This window comes from Artemia sp. Qi Xiang Cuo, chromosome 13, assembly GCF_049724085.1.
Source record: "Artemia sp. Qi Xiang Cuo chromosome 13, ASM4972408v1, whole genome shotgun sequence".
Taxonomy (NCBI): domain Eukaryota; kingdom Metazoa; phylum Arthropoda; class Branchiopoda; order Anostraca; family Artemiidae; genus Artemia; species Artemia sp. Qi Xiang Cuo.
Window position 1 is genome coordinate 50,728,223 of NC_142806.1, and position 16,560 is coordinate 50,744,782.

The 16,560-nt window shown below is 35.6% G+C and overlaps 1 protein-coding gene and 1 pseudogene across 1 annotated transcript; one reads left to right on the plus strand and one right to left on the minus strand.

The window, feature by feature from the left end:
- Positions 1-1,572: 1,572 nt before the first annotated feature.
- On the plus strand, positions 1,573-3,185 carry LOC148945384 (GPI-anchor transamidase component PIGT-like; annotated as a pseudogene).
- A 1,509-nt stretch (positions 3,186-4,694) lies between these two features.
- Positions 4,695-11,244, minus strand: LOC148945385 (uncharacterized). The gene is made up of 2 exons (XM_089099135.1): positions 11,208-11,244; positions 4,695-6,600 (listed from the first exon to the last, which is right to left on the minus strand). The coding sequence occupies exon 2, from the start codon at positions 6,598-6,600 to the stop codon at positions 4,975-4,977; it is 1,626 nt and encodes a 541-aa protein (XP_088955261.1). The 5' UTR covers positions 11,208-11,244; the 3' UTR covers positions 4,695-4,974.
- Positions 11,245-16,560: the final 5,316 nt, after the last annotated feature.

The following is a 16,560-nucleotide window of genomic DNA, read 5'->3' on the forward strand; positions in this document are numbered from 1 at the left end:
TTCCAAAATACTTTACGGGATGATCCGGACAGGATTATGCATAGCTCATTTCATTTTCCTTTCAAAAATGCTAAAACAAAGAAAACACAAACTCAAGCCTATGCACAGTAGACAGAATATACAGTATCGACAAAGGCTATTCTCTCCATCAAAAATATGTGACACAGATTTAAAACCACACAAGAGTCATACTCCGCCTTCGCGCACGCGCAATGACAATTGTTTCCGATGTACAAATCACGATGAGCTTATGGCAACTGAGCTAAGGTTCTGACGTCTACGCCACCAGACAAGACCAGAGAAAATTTAATTTTATACCTCCAGGACACCGAAATCCAGATAAGTCTTTGCTCATTGGCGGAGGATTCATTTTCCAAAATGCTTTTCGCGATGAGCTTCATGCGAGTATGGACAGCTCATTTCATTTTCTTCTTGAAAATCTTAAAATAAAGCAAACCGAACTCGAGCCTACATTACTAGAAAGAAAAAATATATCTAAACAAGAGCAAACCGTTTTACAGAGTGACCTGAACTTCGACACCCCGGCTCCAGTGGAGAGTACCATAGCCTCTATAGTGTATTAACTGTTAATTGTTCGCTCTATAATCGCTTTTAATGAATTCATCGGAGTAATGATGTTTGATAGGATATCAAATGCAATCGAATAAACACTTCGATAATTATAAATAAGTCCATAAAACAAACCAAGTTAAACATCGAATACTTCCCAAAGGTTTTTGTTTGTAATGGGAAAATCCTTATACAATAGACAGGATTGAAACACAGCTGAATGTTTCCAGGTGCTGTTTTAATTACCGCTTTGTCACAATTTGCATTGTTTTTAAACGCTTAGGGTGCAGACTCTGCTAAAGCTACTTGCTATGCTTGTTTTCGCCTTCCAAGTTCTTTTTCAAGGTAGAAAATGTTACATAATAAACAAAACATAATATTTGGCTAATTGTGCTGGCCTGCGTCTCAAACTGATCAATAGCTACGATAGAATGAAAAAAATTACTGTTGCAAATTGTTTATTGTGTCATATTCATTTTTAGCCACCATTTCTATTTCTTTGTCGCTTCTATTTTGGAGGAAAATGGGGGTGGGGGTGAAACAGTTTACAATAGCCTTCAAAGACCATTTCCAAATAGATGCTAAACATTTTCAACTTTTCCATACATTTTCTTAGAGGACAAGGACAACCTAGATGAAAACCTTCTATCCCAGCTGTGGATTTGTCTTTAGAACATTTTTGGGGAGAGCATGATCCGATGCAAAATAACATCCCTGTTTTAAATTTTTATTCCAATTTATACAAAATTTTCATAAACGAAACACGTTGTCTGATGATCTTGTATAGACAAAACGGTAAACAGTGCATTACATACGTAGGGTAAGGCACACTGACAGAAGAAAACAACTGCAAATAAATGTTTTACTTTATTTATAAGTCATATCATTTAACATTAGACATGGCAAAGCTCCAAAAAATATATAGTTATAACGACACAGCATTTCAAACAAGTTGCTCAACTAACTAGAATGTGGCTTGCAGAGCTACTTGTGAAATAGATTATGTTCTTCTTGGTTTTCTTTACGATCCTGAGATTGGTGAGTTTCCATGAAACCTTTTCAGAAGAACTAGTTCCTCTCAAGTCTGCGCACCAACTTTATGAGCTACGACTTCCCCGGGTCCATTATGGGAAATAGTTTAGCGTTATAGAGCACAAGAGTTATATTTTTCTTTGACTCAAGGATGTTGGAGGACGAAAAAATGGGGATTCCCGCCAAGATCTGCACCTACTAGTGCTGAAATTTATGCGTGGTTTCAGCATGACGTATCAAACGTGGATAAGAGGTGGGAACTATTGACCAACAGTGTTTCTGGACTATTCTGCTCTTCTTTGACCCTTGTAAGCTTTGGCTGTGCTATTGAGCTCTCTTTCGCTTTTGGACCGGATGGTTTAATAGACGATCGGTTTAATAGCGGCTTTGGGCGCTACGCACCACTACCAAGTGGAATTTTTTATATGGAAAATTTGACCCCATGGATGAAGATGTTGCCCTGTGACACAAAATAAGGACTCGCATCGTTATTAGACCAAGTAAAAATATTCAGTTCAAATTGCCATAGCATGGCTGTTAATTGGAGGCCAAACGGCCTCCGCGGATGAATGCAGTTGCTCAACGGATGAATGCACTGGCGTAGTATGACAGCTAGCTTTACCCCTAATTTCTTCCACTAAACCCCCTGTAATAAATCTTGCGTCTCTTGGAAAACAAGACTGGTCATTAGAATCAACTTTTGGAAGTGATCTCTACTCATACTGTCCATTGGCACAAATTAGTACGTGCGAGGATTCACTTACGATAGGCCGTTGAATTTTAGAGCCATCTATGAAAAATCTGTTTTGTATGATAATATTTTACCCCCTCCGTTGCACACTACTCGGTTTTTGGCTTGTTGTGGAAATGAAAGGGGCACAATTATGGAACAAATGATAAACACACTTGCTTCGGAGTCCACAAATATTATTTACCTTGAAACTTTACCCTTGTACTTTCGTGTTTATGGCCACATCTTAAATATTATATCTTTAGGTACAGAAAAAAGGTTGCTTCCAGACTATCTCCATGTCGTTCCTGGACGTGATCGTATAAGACCTCATCATCTTGAAGTAGTTCTTGAAGTTCTTTCAAATTCGACTATTGAAATTCAATTTGAATTTGAAAAGGCCTTTTGGAAGTGCCATGAATATCCTGCGGATGCAAACCGTGAATTTGACATTCCAGTTGCAATAATCAGCGCTTACCTTCTAATTCCTCATAATTTCACCACCTTATCACAAGAATCAAGTACCTTTGAATCCAGTATGAATGTAACCTCTTCTAAAGGATATGCTGTAAGAATGCACAGTGAAATCCTGGTAGTAACGATGACAACTCCTGACTTCAGTATAAGCTAAAATGTTATTTGTCTTACTGTCACTGTCTTAGCTTTGGTATTTGGACCTCTTTATAGATATAGACTTATAAAGCGATTGGTGAAAGAAAGCAGAGCAAAGAGGTTTCTAAATTATCTTCTTGATGAACTGAAATGGATAAAAGGTGAGATGGAGGGAAAGGAAAACAATAAAAGTTTGAATGTAATTATTTTAATTCTGAAAATATACAAGATAAAAAGGTAATTTTGGAGGATAGCAAGTGGAAATTCAACAACTGATTCATGTCATCTAGGTACTTGTTATTTTATTTACCATTTTTTTTTCAACAGGCTCAAATCGACCACTGTGTGTAAGTAAATAGAATAGGTTTTGGTTTTTCTTTGTTAGTTTTGGTTTTTTTTTTATGTATCCCGATCTTTATTATAAACTTATTTTTATAAAGCTTAAAATAAGTTCTAAGACAATACTAGTGTTCCAGGATAAATAGAATTATTATCTCCTTTAATACAACCCCCCTAAAAGGGTTTAAAATTCAATATAGTTCAACTAGGAACATTTCGGCCCAATGAAAATGGGGATACTGAGTAAAACCCAGTCTCCATGTGGCAGCTTCTGCCATTCTGCCATCTTGCAGAAAAAGCAACGTCGAAGGTTAAGCCTTTCTTAGCCTCAATTATAATATGTCCACTTATTCCGATTCGTCACACTTGTCTCGGGCTTACAATAGAAAATCACGGATATTAATTTATATTAATAGTATAATATAAATTAATACGTATATCAATTTATATTATATTTATATTAATAGTATACTAATTTAACCACGTATATTCATAATGCCTGGAATACTTTCCCTTAGTCTGCTAAATACTTTTATTTATTTGAATATACCTCGTTTCGTACCTTCAAATAAATCTTAAAAGAGTATTTGGCTTCTTAGTGATTTTTCCTCATTTTCTTTTTGTTGTTAATTTTATTAGTGTTAATTAGTGTTAAATTTTATTAGTGTTAATTTCATTGTTCTTTTTTATTGATTTTACATAATGCCTGGAATACTTTCCCTTAGTCTGCTAAATACTTTTATTTATTTGAAGATACCTCGTTTCGTACCTTCAAATAAATCTTAAAAGAGTATTTGGCTTCTTAGTGATTTTTCCTCATTTTCTTTTTGTTGTTAATTTTATTAGTGTTAATTAGTGTTAAATTTTATTAGTGTTAATTTCATTGTTCTTTTTTATTGATTTTACCCCCTGAATAAGAAAATACTTATTCAATACTTATTCATTCTGAATAAGAAAATACGAGCCCTAGCTGGTCGGCAAAAAGTTTTTGGCCGATTTCAGACGAAACAAACAAGTTTTTTCTTTGCTTAAGGGCCTCTTGACTCAGTAGCTTACATATACAAGATTCGTTCTCTTTAGAAAAAAATTGTCAGTACTTTTCGACCGAACAAAAAGTTAAGTGACAATAATCTTGTGACACGCTTCACTTTTTCCCTAAACGTAGATGTCTTCTTGTCTTCCTCAAACACTTCCCAAAATCTTTAACTCGATCTCTCCAGTCGATCCTGAAATATTAGAGATGTGTCATTTTGATAATCGGTATGCATGATTTGTTTCGATTTAGCTAATCTGTTACCCTTGGTTTTTGTATATCATCGTTGCAGAATATACTGAGGGCGTAGAAGTGAAATGAAACCACGAGATTCTTGGACTAGTGATAGAACATATTAACCTAAGATTGACCTTGATATAGAAATAATTTATTTAATATAATTCATAAAAAATATATGTTACTTTAAATTCCACATAGCGGATACTTTAGTTCTGAAAAGCTCTTTTCAGAAAAAAAGACAACAGAAACGGTTCCAGTATTTTTGAACGTTCATTGGACAACCGTGAATACCACTAGAAAACCACAAGAAACTCTACACTTTCTTCGACTCTAAATTCGGCAGCCTCCGTTTGTTTACGCTTGTTCATTTCTTCAACATATCATTCCAGCATTGATTGTGTGCAGTACTGTTCATGATCTAGCAAATATACTTAAAGCATTCTCTTCTTTTGGCAGCAGTGAGAATCCCTTCTAATGGGGCTTTGTAAGACCCAAGTTGATCTTTATATACTGTTGCTAAATTAGCGATGTTGATGAGCTGGTTCATGTCTTGGCTCAATTGTTTACACAAGGTTGCTTGTCCGCAGGGTCCTTGAGCAACATATGTAAGGGCATTTTTTAGCTGTTCGAGTGGTCGATCAGGGGTTGGGGGGGTTTCATCAGGAATTGGACTTTCAAACCTCTTTTGGTATTCAATGTTTCCAGCACCTGGAATTTCGTCATAGCTTGTATCGTATTCAGTTCCATAAAAGTTGTTATCGCTCCTCGTTAGTGCAGCTGTTAGTAAGCCTAGTCCTGTGAGACCAATTGTACTTGCGGCAAGTCCACCACTGACTGCTAAAGGACTGCGACCCTTGAAGAAATGACCTATTTTTGTCCTTAAATGGGTTAGCTTTTTCTTTTCCAACAGTTTATTGAGTAAATATGCAAGTTTCAGCTTATGAAACACAGTTCTAGATACTCCGGCTACTTTACCCTGTCGTCCTTGCTCCGTAATTTCATTTTTATTTGCAACGACTGCGATCTCAGAAGTAAAACTATTAACAAACTCATCAAACTTTTTAAAGAAGGGCTCAAACTTGTTATCAATATCCAAAGCACGGTTTCTTCCAGCTCTTGGATTATTGTTTATATCAGCGGCTAGTAGACCCAGACCTAAAGAGCCAATCAGGCCTGCACCAATCCCTCCAATAATAGATGCTGGCGTCGCTCCACGGCTTCTATAAAGTCTGTCGAATCTGTCTATAAGCTTGTTTTCAGTAAAGAATCCTTTCAGTTTATGGAAAAGAAGTTCTAATTTATCCTTTAGAGCACGGGAATTTCTATCATTTTCTGTTGGTATTAAAGTGTTTTTTAAAGCTGAAACTATTGGTACCGTGTCTTCAATTTCATTTTCAATGGCCCAGTCGTCAGTGACTTGAGCAGAGCGACCTTTTGTCAGCTCTTTAGCCTTCACAAGCTTCATATGTGACATAAGTAATCCTAGAGCAGTAGTTCCGACCATTCCAGAAGCGATACCTCCTGCAACAGCTAAATTATCCCCTTCAGGACCTTCCACTAAACCTCTAAACTTTTTTCTTATCATTCCATTAAACTTATTGTTCTTCTTTAAATAGTCAAAGGTATCAGTTAGGGTGCGTCCTGACCTACTCTGATTCTGTGTTTCATTTACGTACTTCAAATAGTCTTTATATGATGTTTCGGCGTCTTCAAGTAGTTCACTGATAGTATAGATCGAATCATCTTTTAAAACTTTTGAAGTTCTGGTAAAACCCATTTGAGGCGCAATCCTGTCAAATGAATCCTTCATAAACTTCATTATAACCAGTGGAACCATTAGGTCATTCAAGCTTAACTTATCAGTGCTAGGAATCACATTTTGATTTGATCTGAAACTGTTGACCATCTTTTTGAAAAAATGTTGGAGTTCATCGAAAGTTCGTCCTTCTCTAATCCCATCAAAGGTATTATTCTCGGCTGCGGTTAGTGAACTGACGGTCGCGATGATTAAGGCAAGTGATAAAACGTAGTCTTTGAATCTCATCTGAAAAACAGAACCTACTTAAGGAGTTGAATGAACTATTCACATAAGTAGCCAACAAACACAGGGTTCAAGAAGTAAACAAAGTTCAAAGACAGTTCATACAAAAGTAATTTTCAAAAGTAGGTTAAATACAAAATTAATTTGTTGGCCCCGTCGCTATTATCAGACAAATGTTTTTGTTGGATTTCTGTGCTTTGGACGTTACGTTTTAAAATTTATATCTTTACTAGAGTATTTAGGGAGAGTTAAATTAATATGGAACTAGTGTGTTTTTTTGCATCCTTAGGGCATGTAGCGATAGATTTTTACATAACGCAAGGAGACTTGGACTCATTTCTATGTTACGTTTTAAAATATTCAGTTTATCTCAGAAAAAAAAGTTAAAGTTGGTAATTTCCTCTAATTATTTCAGAATTAACTATAACATCAGATAACTTCATTGGCATTTCAAAATTTCAGAATTAACGATAACAAAGTTAACTGCAATAACTACTATTACAGTTAAATTGTATTCGTTCCGTGTTTTATTTTTTTTATTTATTTACTATTTGTTTTAGAGAGAAAAGAAAGCACTTTATCCTTACTACATCAAGAAAGGACGCCGCCCTTGAAATTTTCACATAGAAAGGGAATTGGTGAGTGATTAGGTGTAATGAATAAAATCAAATATTTTATATTTGAAGACTTATGTATTATACCAAATACAGTCGAGAAGTTTGGTGAATGTACAATCTCAGAAAACCGGTTTCATGGCCACAAAGACAAATTATGGGTGACAGAATGCATTGGACTTGCATAATTTGGGCTATATATTTGCATATTAGGGGTGTGGGGGAGGGGGTTAAGGTTAGGTTAGGTTATTTTACCCCTCCCCCTAATGTGCAAATATTTAGCCCAAATTATGTAAGGTTAGGCTAGGTTACTTTACCCCCACCCCCCTAATGTACAAATATATAGCCCAAATTATATTATTATATAAACTAAAGTATTGTATTTTCATCAGGTTCTGGTATATTTAATTATGATTAACCTAATTTCACTTCTTGAGTGTGTTCCGTATAATACATACGTACCTAAATTTGTCAGTAGGTACTAATACCTTTAACGTGCAGATGACTTGGTTTGAAGCTAATATGAGGAAGAAGTGGGACAATAGCACAGATCCCCAGGTCTCAAAGTCCAATTTTGTGTATCCTCTTCCTTTTATCACGGATGGGGAGATTCCCCCTACCTATCCAGGGAGGCTCCCATTACGCCAAGCCCTTCTCATTGTCTTATGTTCGTTGCTAAAAAATGACGTTTTTTACGGTTTTGAGCCCTCGGGTCGAACGTGACGTAGTTTCACGTTATGTATGGAACTTTTCGTTTTCGTTTTATTTAACCTAGAACATCAAATAGCGTGACAATATATGATTCAGATACCACATTCTTCAAACAATTTGCCAGTGTTTTTTCTCCTCCCTCACCTCCCTTCCCCAAAAATGAATTGTGCAAACTGGTCTGTTTTCAACAGGTGTTGAACTACCTGTTGACTAAACTTAGAATAGGAAACATTGTCAAAAATTGGCAATGTATTGTACTACATTTTGGCGAGTATTATTGAAAGCGAAAATTTGTTGGATTCCATTTTCTTTAAGAATTTAAAGGTTAATTATCTTTTTTTTTCAGTCTGACCTTGTCCTTTCTTTTTTGTTTGCTCTGATGACTCAGTATTGTTCCGTCCCTAATTTTCATTTTTCCTACTGATTTTTCATTCGTCTCTTTTATATTCATGGTCGAATATTTCCACTATGAAAGCGAAATGGAAGTTGACCAAATTGTTCCAAGTCCATCACGGGGCAGAAATTATTCGGCTCTTGGGAGATTCATTGCAGAGAAAGACAGTGCATTACTGCACTCTAATATCAGTAAAATTACACTGAGAAACCTGAAATGGTTTTCAGTTGCTACAAGTAGGCTAACGTGATTATTTTAATAAAGTGTTCTTTGGATAATGTCAATACTTTTGTTAAAAAAAATCTTTGTTAAAAAAAATCCTGTTAAGAAAATCTTCGTTAAAAAAATCTTCTATTGAATTTTTTTTATTGTTTGAAGCTTATTTATACTAAACCAGTTGTAGTATCCTAATTAGAATTATTCAGTTACTCTACGCAATTTTGCCCCTAGTTCCATTGAAGCCTTCAGCCCACATATGACTTGATTTTTCTTTTTTTTTTCTTTTTTTTCAGTTCTAATTTTGAGATTTTTATAGTCTGCATTATTGTTTCTCAGCCTGGGGGGGGTAATCCCGTCCCATAGATAAGGGGCGCACAGCAAAGATTATACACATATAAATGAAATTGGCACATTCAAGGGGAGGGGCTTCGGGTCTGTACCCACCCTCTCGTAAGTCTCGAAGTTTATGATTTTGAACAGGAATTGAATTTATTTATGATCTGTTATAAATACAATGACGAGTGGAGCATAATATAAAAAAATACAAAGACGAAAAAAGAGAAATGAAATAAATCAAAATTCATAACTTAATGCAAGCATAATAATTACACAGATAAAAACGCGATACATTTACTACTTTAAAATGGATCAACATGGTGTCCATTGATTCGTTTATCATATACTTCAATCCGTCTGCCAATGACAGGATTAGGTTCTATAATGCCTTAAAATACTGAATTTTTTTATTGATTTTTTCTTTTTTCCTTAGTTGAAGATTTTTTTTGAATTTTCTTTACACTATAATTTCTTATATTCGCTATAATTCACTCATTTTTTAAGCCTTTTTTAGAAGCTGCATTTGCCCTGAAAATCCCCCCCCCCCCGTTCCTGAAATGTAAATATGTTCACCGGTCTCGACATGAAATCTTTTATTTATTATTTAATAGATTTTAGTGAGATTTTACATGCAAATGCTGATAAATGCAAAAATGAAAATTAGCAAGATAAGTAAGTATTCTCCAATCAATCAATAATGAGATAAATAGGCTCTACTAATAAAACAAATACTTTAGCTTGTATTATCGTTTAGTACAAGAAGTTTGTGATATGGTTTACATTCTTCAAACTGTTCTCTAGGTTTGTGACGTTAGAAAGGCTGAGAAATGACGGTGTAAGGTTATACCCGTGACTCTGGGTTGTGATGCTTATGTTGTGATTCCAGGATTATTCTGCAGTACTTTTAACGTTTCTAGCTTCAATAGGTTAGTTTAGTTTTTTTTTCAAAAAAAATATCAGTTGAAAGGCGGAAAGACACGCAAACGCTTCGTGTTACATAAATAAGCCCTTTTGCCTTCTTCCTCCGCTTGGCAGTTCATGCTTTTGGCCCTCTAAGGCCGTAAAATGACGTCATTTTTTCAACGATAAGATCAACGGCGTAGACTTCAAAATATTAGCAAACTGATTGCTGTATAGTAAAGCCAATGCCTCTCTGCTAGAAAACGCGAGCCTTCGGCCCTTTTTTGGGTCCCTTTACTATTTTTCCTCCTACTCCAACATTTTTGTTATAATTATGTTATATTTTATCTATGGTAAGGCCATAGTTTAAAAATTGCTTTGCGAAAAATTCAATGTCTCAAGCTTAAATAGTTTAGTTGGTTACGTAATCCTGAGAAAGCGCTCTTGCTAGTTATGACGCTATTTTACGTTGGAATGAAAACAGTATCCATTCACAAGGCTGGCCGCACAAACGTTACAGGAGGGGGAAGAGGGAGGAAAAGCCTGCACAATTTTCCGAGGAAGCTAAGATTAAAGAAAAAATTGAAATATCATATTTTATGCAAATTTTGATTTCATAGACTTCTGATGTGGCCGCATTATTGTCTCATTGTAATTACTCTTAATCGGGCTCGTTAAGACTCTCAAGGCAAATCGCACTCCTTAACTCACCAGGGTGAGTTCAGTGTCAACTCCAAAAGAAACTAGGCAACAGCTTAATTTTTCGTCGTCTCTGTCAGAAGAGTGAGACCATTTGGTTACAATGTTGCAAAAAGCTGGTTTATGCCGCATAACCTATAAATGTTGTCTTTTTTTTCTTGAGGGGTAATATATTCCGTGGCCGACGTTTACCCCCGGAAAATACCCCCCCCCGTGGAGAATAAGGCTTTCCAAATTTGAGAATTTTATTTGAGTTTGATATAAGCATAGCATATATTAAATACGTAACCTAACCTAGGTATCTTCCCCCCTCCTCTAAACCCCAAAAATCAACATTTTAAATATTGTAAACGCAATTTTAAATCACGCTTTGCCATCAATTTATCTCTTGCAAATACCCGTTTGACGGGTCTCCATTAGTAGTTCCTTGTACAGTCTATAGCGGTGGGTACCATATAATGCACAAGTACCGGCGTATTTTCCATGGTGGGTATTTTCCGCGAGGGGGGGGGGGGTGAACGCCAAGAACCCAAAATATTTGCATTGCATTTTTGCTTTTTTATTGGCAGGAAAAATCTGTTTTTTCTTCTTGAGTTTTTTTTTCCTGTCATGCTTAGCGAGTAAATAGAAATTATTTGTAAAAAAAAGGAGTGATTTTATAAAGTTTATGAGTGAAAATATCTGTTTACGTTTTCTATGCCTTTTCGACCTTTGAGTGTAAGCATAAGATATTTTACCTTATTAGCTTTATCCTGAGCAGAATATATTTAATGCTAAATGAGATATGACTCAACTGGCACTGATAGGATTCGTAGCGTAAATATACCTTAATGATGAACAACACTATGACGCAAAGCTAGACCGGCATCCTTGAGAACCGGATATAAACCCAATCACATCCGAAGTGCTTTATATAGCGAACGTTGACTTACTCCCAAGAGCTTGATTGTCAATTATATACAACAGCGCTTTGCGGACTTCCCAAGGAAGTTCCTAGCTGGCTCACGTAAGAATTAGTAGCATTAAATATTCGTTGTTTTTGTGTTCCCGACGCCCTTCTCTGTCGACTTCAGAAATGTTGAACAACCGATCAAAATTGATCAACAAAAAGGAAAATGATTTTCAGGTTCGTTGTCTCTTAATGATATCAATTAAAAGAAAAAAAAAATCGAAACTGAGTTTTTCAAAGAAAAGTAAAGAGCTATGGTAAAACATAGAAGGAGCAGAAAAGAAAGTCAGCTAAGGGGAATTTTCCTGGTGGCATTGCTTGCAGGAAATTTTCCTAGGTTATTTTTATCGACGATAGAATTGTCAGAGGGGATGTTACGTGGGAGGAACTTTCCATGGAGGAAATTGACACTACATCTCCTCCAATAATTTTCTCGGCACTCTCATGATTCCTCCCCCAACTTTTCCACCTCTGTGCCGATAGACATGTGAATCTAATCTTTTATGCTGCACGGAAAAAGATTATTACGAAAAGAGGAGATGCTATGACTCTAGCGCCAATTATCTAAGTTGCAGACCAATAAAAATCCCGGGAAAATTAGAGACTAATTACATGGGCGCCCATAAGAGGAAGGGGTTTCCCGCCCCCCTGGCTGAATTTTGTTGCCTTATTTTTATATTTTTGTTCTGAGATTTCTATTATTTAGCATTAAAAGTGCCAATTAAACGAGGTTTGCTCCCCCCCCCCCTCTGGAATTCAGCTTATGGGCGCCTTTGACTAATTACTAATCCCTCTTTCTTAGGATTATAGTTTTAAAGTATTTCAGTAACCTAATTAAGTTGTTTAGTATGGATAAGCTCCTTATGGTTGCAGCGGCAGCTGCAACCTAGTAAGGAGCGAACCGCAGCCCATAGTAGCCAAAAATTAAGAAACGCGTTTTGAAAAGAACTGTCTAGTGAAAAAAAATTGCCATCTGACACTGACTCAGGAATGATAATTATTATTTCGGTTCGCCTTAAAAGTAAAAGTTCATTGCGAAAAGAAATTCATGGTGATTTCGAAAAAAAACTGAAACCCCTCGAAAATAGCGTCAGATCGAAATAAAAAGTACACCATTAGAATCAGCATGGTCCCCCTCCTTGAACAACAAAGAAAATCGCTTTTTTGCATCGGTAGCACTGATCTGTCTCCCTTTTTTCTCCTTTTTTTCCAGGGCTAGCGGTTTACCAGAACATCATAGAGAGATGCTTAATGGCTCATTAGAAAGCTGTTTCTCACAACTACGTTCTTTTTATAAATTCCGCAATCTGCAAGTGCCATATGGCACAAAAATGGCACATTATGTACCATTTCTCAAGAGGTGGGGCTAGCGGGCTACAAAAACATCGTAGACAGATGTTAAATAGCTCACATTAAAGCTATTTCTCATATCTAAGTTTTATTTATGGATTCCACCACCTGTAACTGCCAAATGGCACTATTGATGCCATGTCTTAAGTGGAAAAGCTAGAGGCTAGTGGGCTGCCAGAACTTCTTAGAGAGGTGTTTAATGGTTGATTTGAAAGCTATTGCTCATATCTACGTAATTTTAATCAGTTTTGCCATCCGTTAGTGCCAAATAGCACAAAAAATGGCACCTTTTTTGCCACTTCTTAAGTTGAAAAGCTTCGAAGTATAAAACGGCACCATTGTAATATTTATGATCCAAAACCCTTAATTGGAGATTTACAAGGGACCCTTACCGTGTACTCCCCCTCCCAGACCCCTTAATAAGTTTCATTATTCCGTTAGAAGAATTTATTATGTACTATTTAAGACGGTCAGAACCAAAAGTAAAAAAACTTGTTTAGGAAAAAACTGCCTGGTGGAAACGAATTGCCATCGAACACTAATTTAGGAATGGTAACTATTATTTGGATTCGTCTTAACAGTAAATTTTTTTTGTGAAAAGATATTTATGGTAATTTCGAAAAAAGCGTCAAACCCCTCGTAAATGGCGTCAGATCAAAATGAAAAGTGTACCATTAAAATCAGCATGGCCAAGGAAAATCACTTTCTTATTGGTAGCACTCCAATGTATATGGTTTTGATGATGATATGGCCCTCTATAGTCCCTAGGGAAGGGCTTTATATGGTATTGAGTGTGTCGATATCACCCGTATCTGTATCGGGCACATTGGTATCACACATATCGTATTGGAAATATTAGTAGCGTTATCCGCTGTTGCTTTTTTCAGCCATTTTCTAGGCTCATTTCTGAAAGAATGTCCCGGAAAAATATCATGGTTGCAGCAGTACCTACGCCCTAGTAAATAGCGAGCCACGGCCTAAAGTAACTAAAAGTTGAAAAACACGTTTTGAAAAAAAAACTGCCTAGTGAAAAAAAATTGCCATTTGACACTGAGGAATATTAGCTATTAGTTCGGTTTTTCTTAAAAGTAAAAGTTTATTGCGAAAATTAATTTATGGTGATTTCGAAAAAAGCCTCAAACCCCTCGAAAATGGCGTCAGATCAAAATGAAAAGTGTACCATTGGAATTAAAATGGTCAAAGCCTAGTACAGGGAAGTTACAGCTCCCCTCCCTGAACAACAATGAAAATAAATTTTTTGCATCGGTAGCACTGATATGTCTCCCGTTTTTTTGTTGTTTTTTTTTTCTTTTTTTTTTCAGCAGTCTAGCAGGCTACTGTAACCTCATTGAGGGAAACTTAATTTTTCGTTCAAAAGCTTTTTCTCATATCTATATGCTTTTTATAAAGTTTGCTATCTGCAAGTTCCATATGGCACTAAAATAGCACTTTTTGTGCTATTTCTCAAAGGGTTTCACCGTAAAAAGGTAATATCAATCAACACGATTTAAACTTCAAGAGTAGTTTAAAGTTTCTTGAATATCATTTTAAATTTGACTATAAGACCATTGATAGTAATATGTTCAGTATAAGTTCAATTTAAATATTTGAATTATAGCAGAAAAAGCGGAATGCTAATTTAATTTTGAGCATAAAAAGATAATTATAAAAATAAGGAAATATATTTTTACTTTAGAATAAGTTGAGCTTTCTTTTCTGCGAATTGAACATGAAGAAAGTCATGTACAAAAATGATATGTTAAATTTTACAGTCGCTTTTTTTAAATATATTTTCTGTGAGTTTCTGTACGTATAAAATTTCTTAAAATGCTACCTTAACCTTAACAGTACTAACAGTGAAAATATATTCCTTTCCGACTTCAATTTTTTCTAATTAATAACGAAAACCCCTTTATGGGAACAACTTATGTTTTTGTAATGAGACCCAAAAAGCGTTTCAAAAAAAATTCTTCCCTGGATTTCCCACACATCTGCTGCTTACGCTGAATAACCAAGTAAGCAAATTTATCGAAGAAAAGAAGACGCATGTAAAGGTGTTTAAGTCCTTTACGTACATGTAAAGGAACCAAAAGCTTCCCCAAAAAGGAGAATTTTCTAAAATGGTGCACATTTCAACTGGACTCAGAAATACTACACTTTAATAGCATGAATCGTGCTTCAAAAACTCCGGTTTGCTACAGGATTATTTAAAAAATAGGACGTTAACCCAATAAGTTTTGTCTAACAGTTCATAGTGTTAAACTGTAATTAAGGAGTGACTCAGCTAAATTGTAACCGAAACCCAAATATAGAATTTTGATAACAATTGATTAGAATTGGGTTTTTATGCAGATTGCAAATATATAAATTTCATTGCGTTTAATATCTACTCACCAAACGCTCCAAGCCTCAGAAGAAAAGGGGATTTTGATGGATTAAGGGATTATGAAAACAGGGAGCCTGATTTTCGAAAAGGGAGAAAAACCCTCCGAAAAGTCAGTAAATCTTAATGTCAATCAGACCTTTAGATTCAGCGTATCAGAAAATGTTATTGTGGGGTTTATGATCTCCTATCTGCACAAATGTGGAATTGTATGTTTTGCCAGAAGACTGATCACGGATGCGTTTCTATTTGTTGTTTTTTTTTCGTTCTAGTGTGTTTGTTAAGAGACCTTAAAGTTTGGAGGTCAACTAAGCTTCCACCCATGACCTATTGTCTCTTATTTTTTGAATTTTGTGATTTTAGATCAATTTGACAAAAAAAAATCATCTCCTTCAACTACCTACAAATGTATATTACAGAAGTAGATTTAGTGTTAAGACCTTTTAAACGACGAAGCGACGATTTTGACTCGAAGGCATTCAGCTCAGAGACAGAAGAAATTCTGATTCAGAGAGATCAGAGAGAGAAGACAGTCTGATTGTGATGGTAAGTATTCAGTTTAGTTTATTAATATTGATAATACATAAGGGGGGCGGGGGTAAAGCATAGCATATATTAAATATGTAACCCAACCTAGGTACCTTTTTTCCCCCTAAACCTCGAAAAACTGAAGTTTAAATATTGTAAACGCAGTTAGAAACCACTGTTTGCAATCCAATTCTCTGTAGAAAGAACCTGTTTGACTAGTTTATTTTATCATATATTTTGCGTGGCTTACAGCTAATAGAAACTAAAGAGTGCCATTCAAACATACAACAAACATAAATTATTCCCTATAAATAAAAAAGATCATGGCAGCGTTGTCTCTACATTAAATGTTAATCAAAAACAAAAATAGTTTAGTTTGAGAAAACAAAGGTTTTCCAAGGGAAGTAAATAGCTGGGTTGAAACTCTGAATGGCCAAAATTAACGGCTCCACTCCTTATCTAGTGCAGGGCGGGAGGATCAAAACAGGCACGCCTATTGGTGATATTTTTTTGGTCTCTTAGTAGCAGAGAGCTGTCACTTGACCAATAGCGCAACCGCCATGTATAAAAACAAGAATGCGCACTTAGGAACCCCTGATAAGTGAGTGATCCCACAACAAAGAACTACTCTATAGCTTCGTAGTCTTACAGGATCTGTGATATCAGTAACTTTCAGTATACAATTAAAATTATTTTAAAACTCAGGAATACTGATAATAAGTTTACAGTCATTAAACAGCATAAAAAATAATGGATTGACTTATCGGGTAACATCTTGGTCTCATCTAGTATTACTCGAAATGAAGAACATATCAACCATAATATGGACTCTGGAGATCCAGTTATTTCTCGCTATAAAACGGCGAATTTCAAGTTGTGA

Excerpts from the sequence above, each read along its gene's own strand:
- LOC148945385 (XM_089099135.1), bottom strand. The coding sequence starts at position 6,600 with ATGAGATTCAAAGACTACGTTTTATCACTTGCCTTAATCATCGCGACC.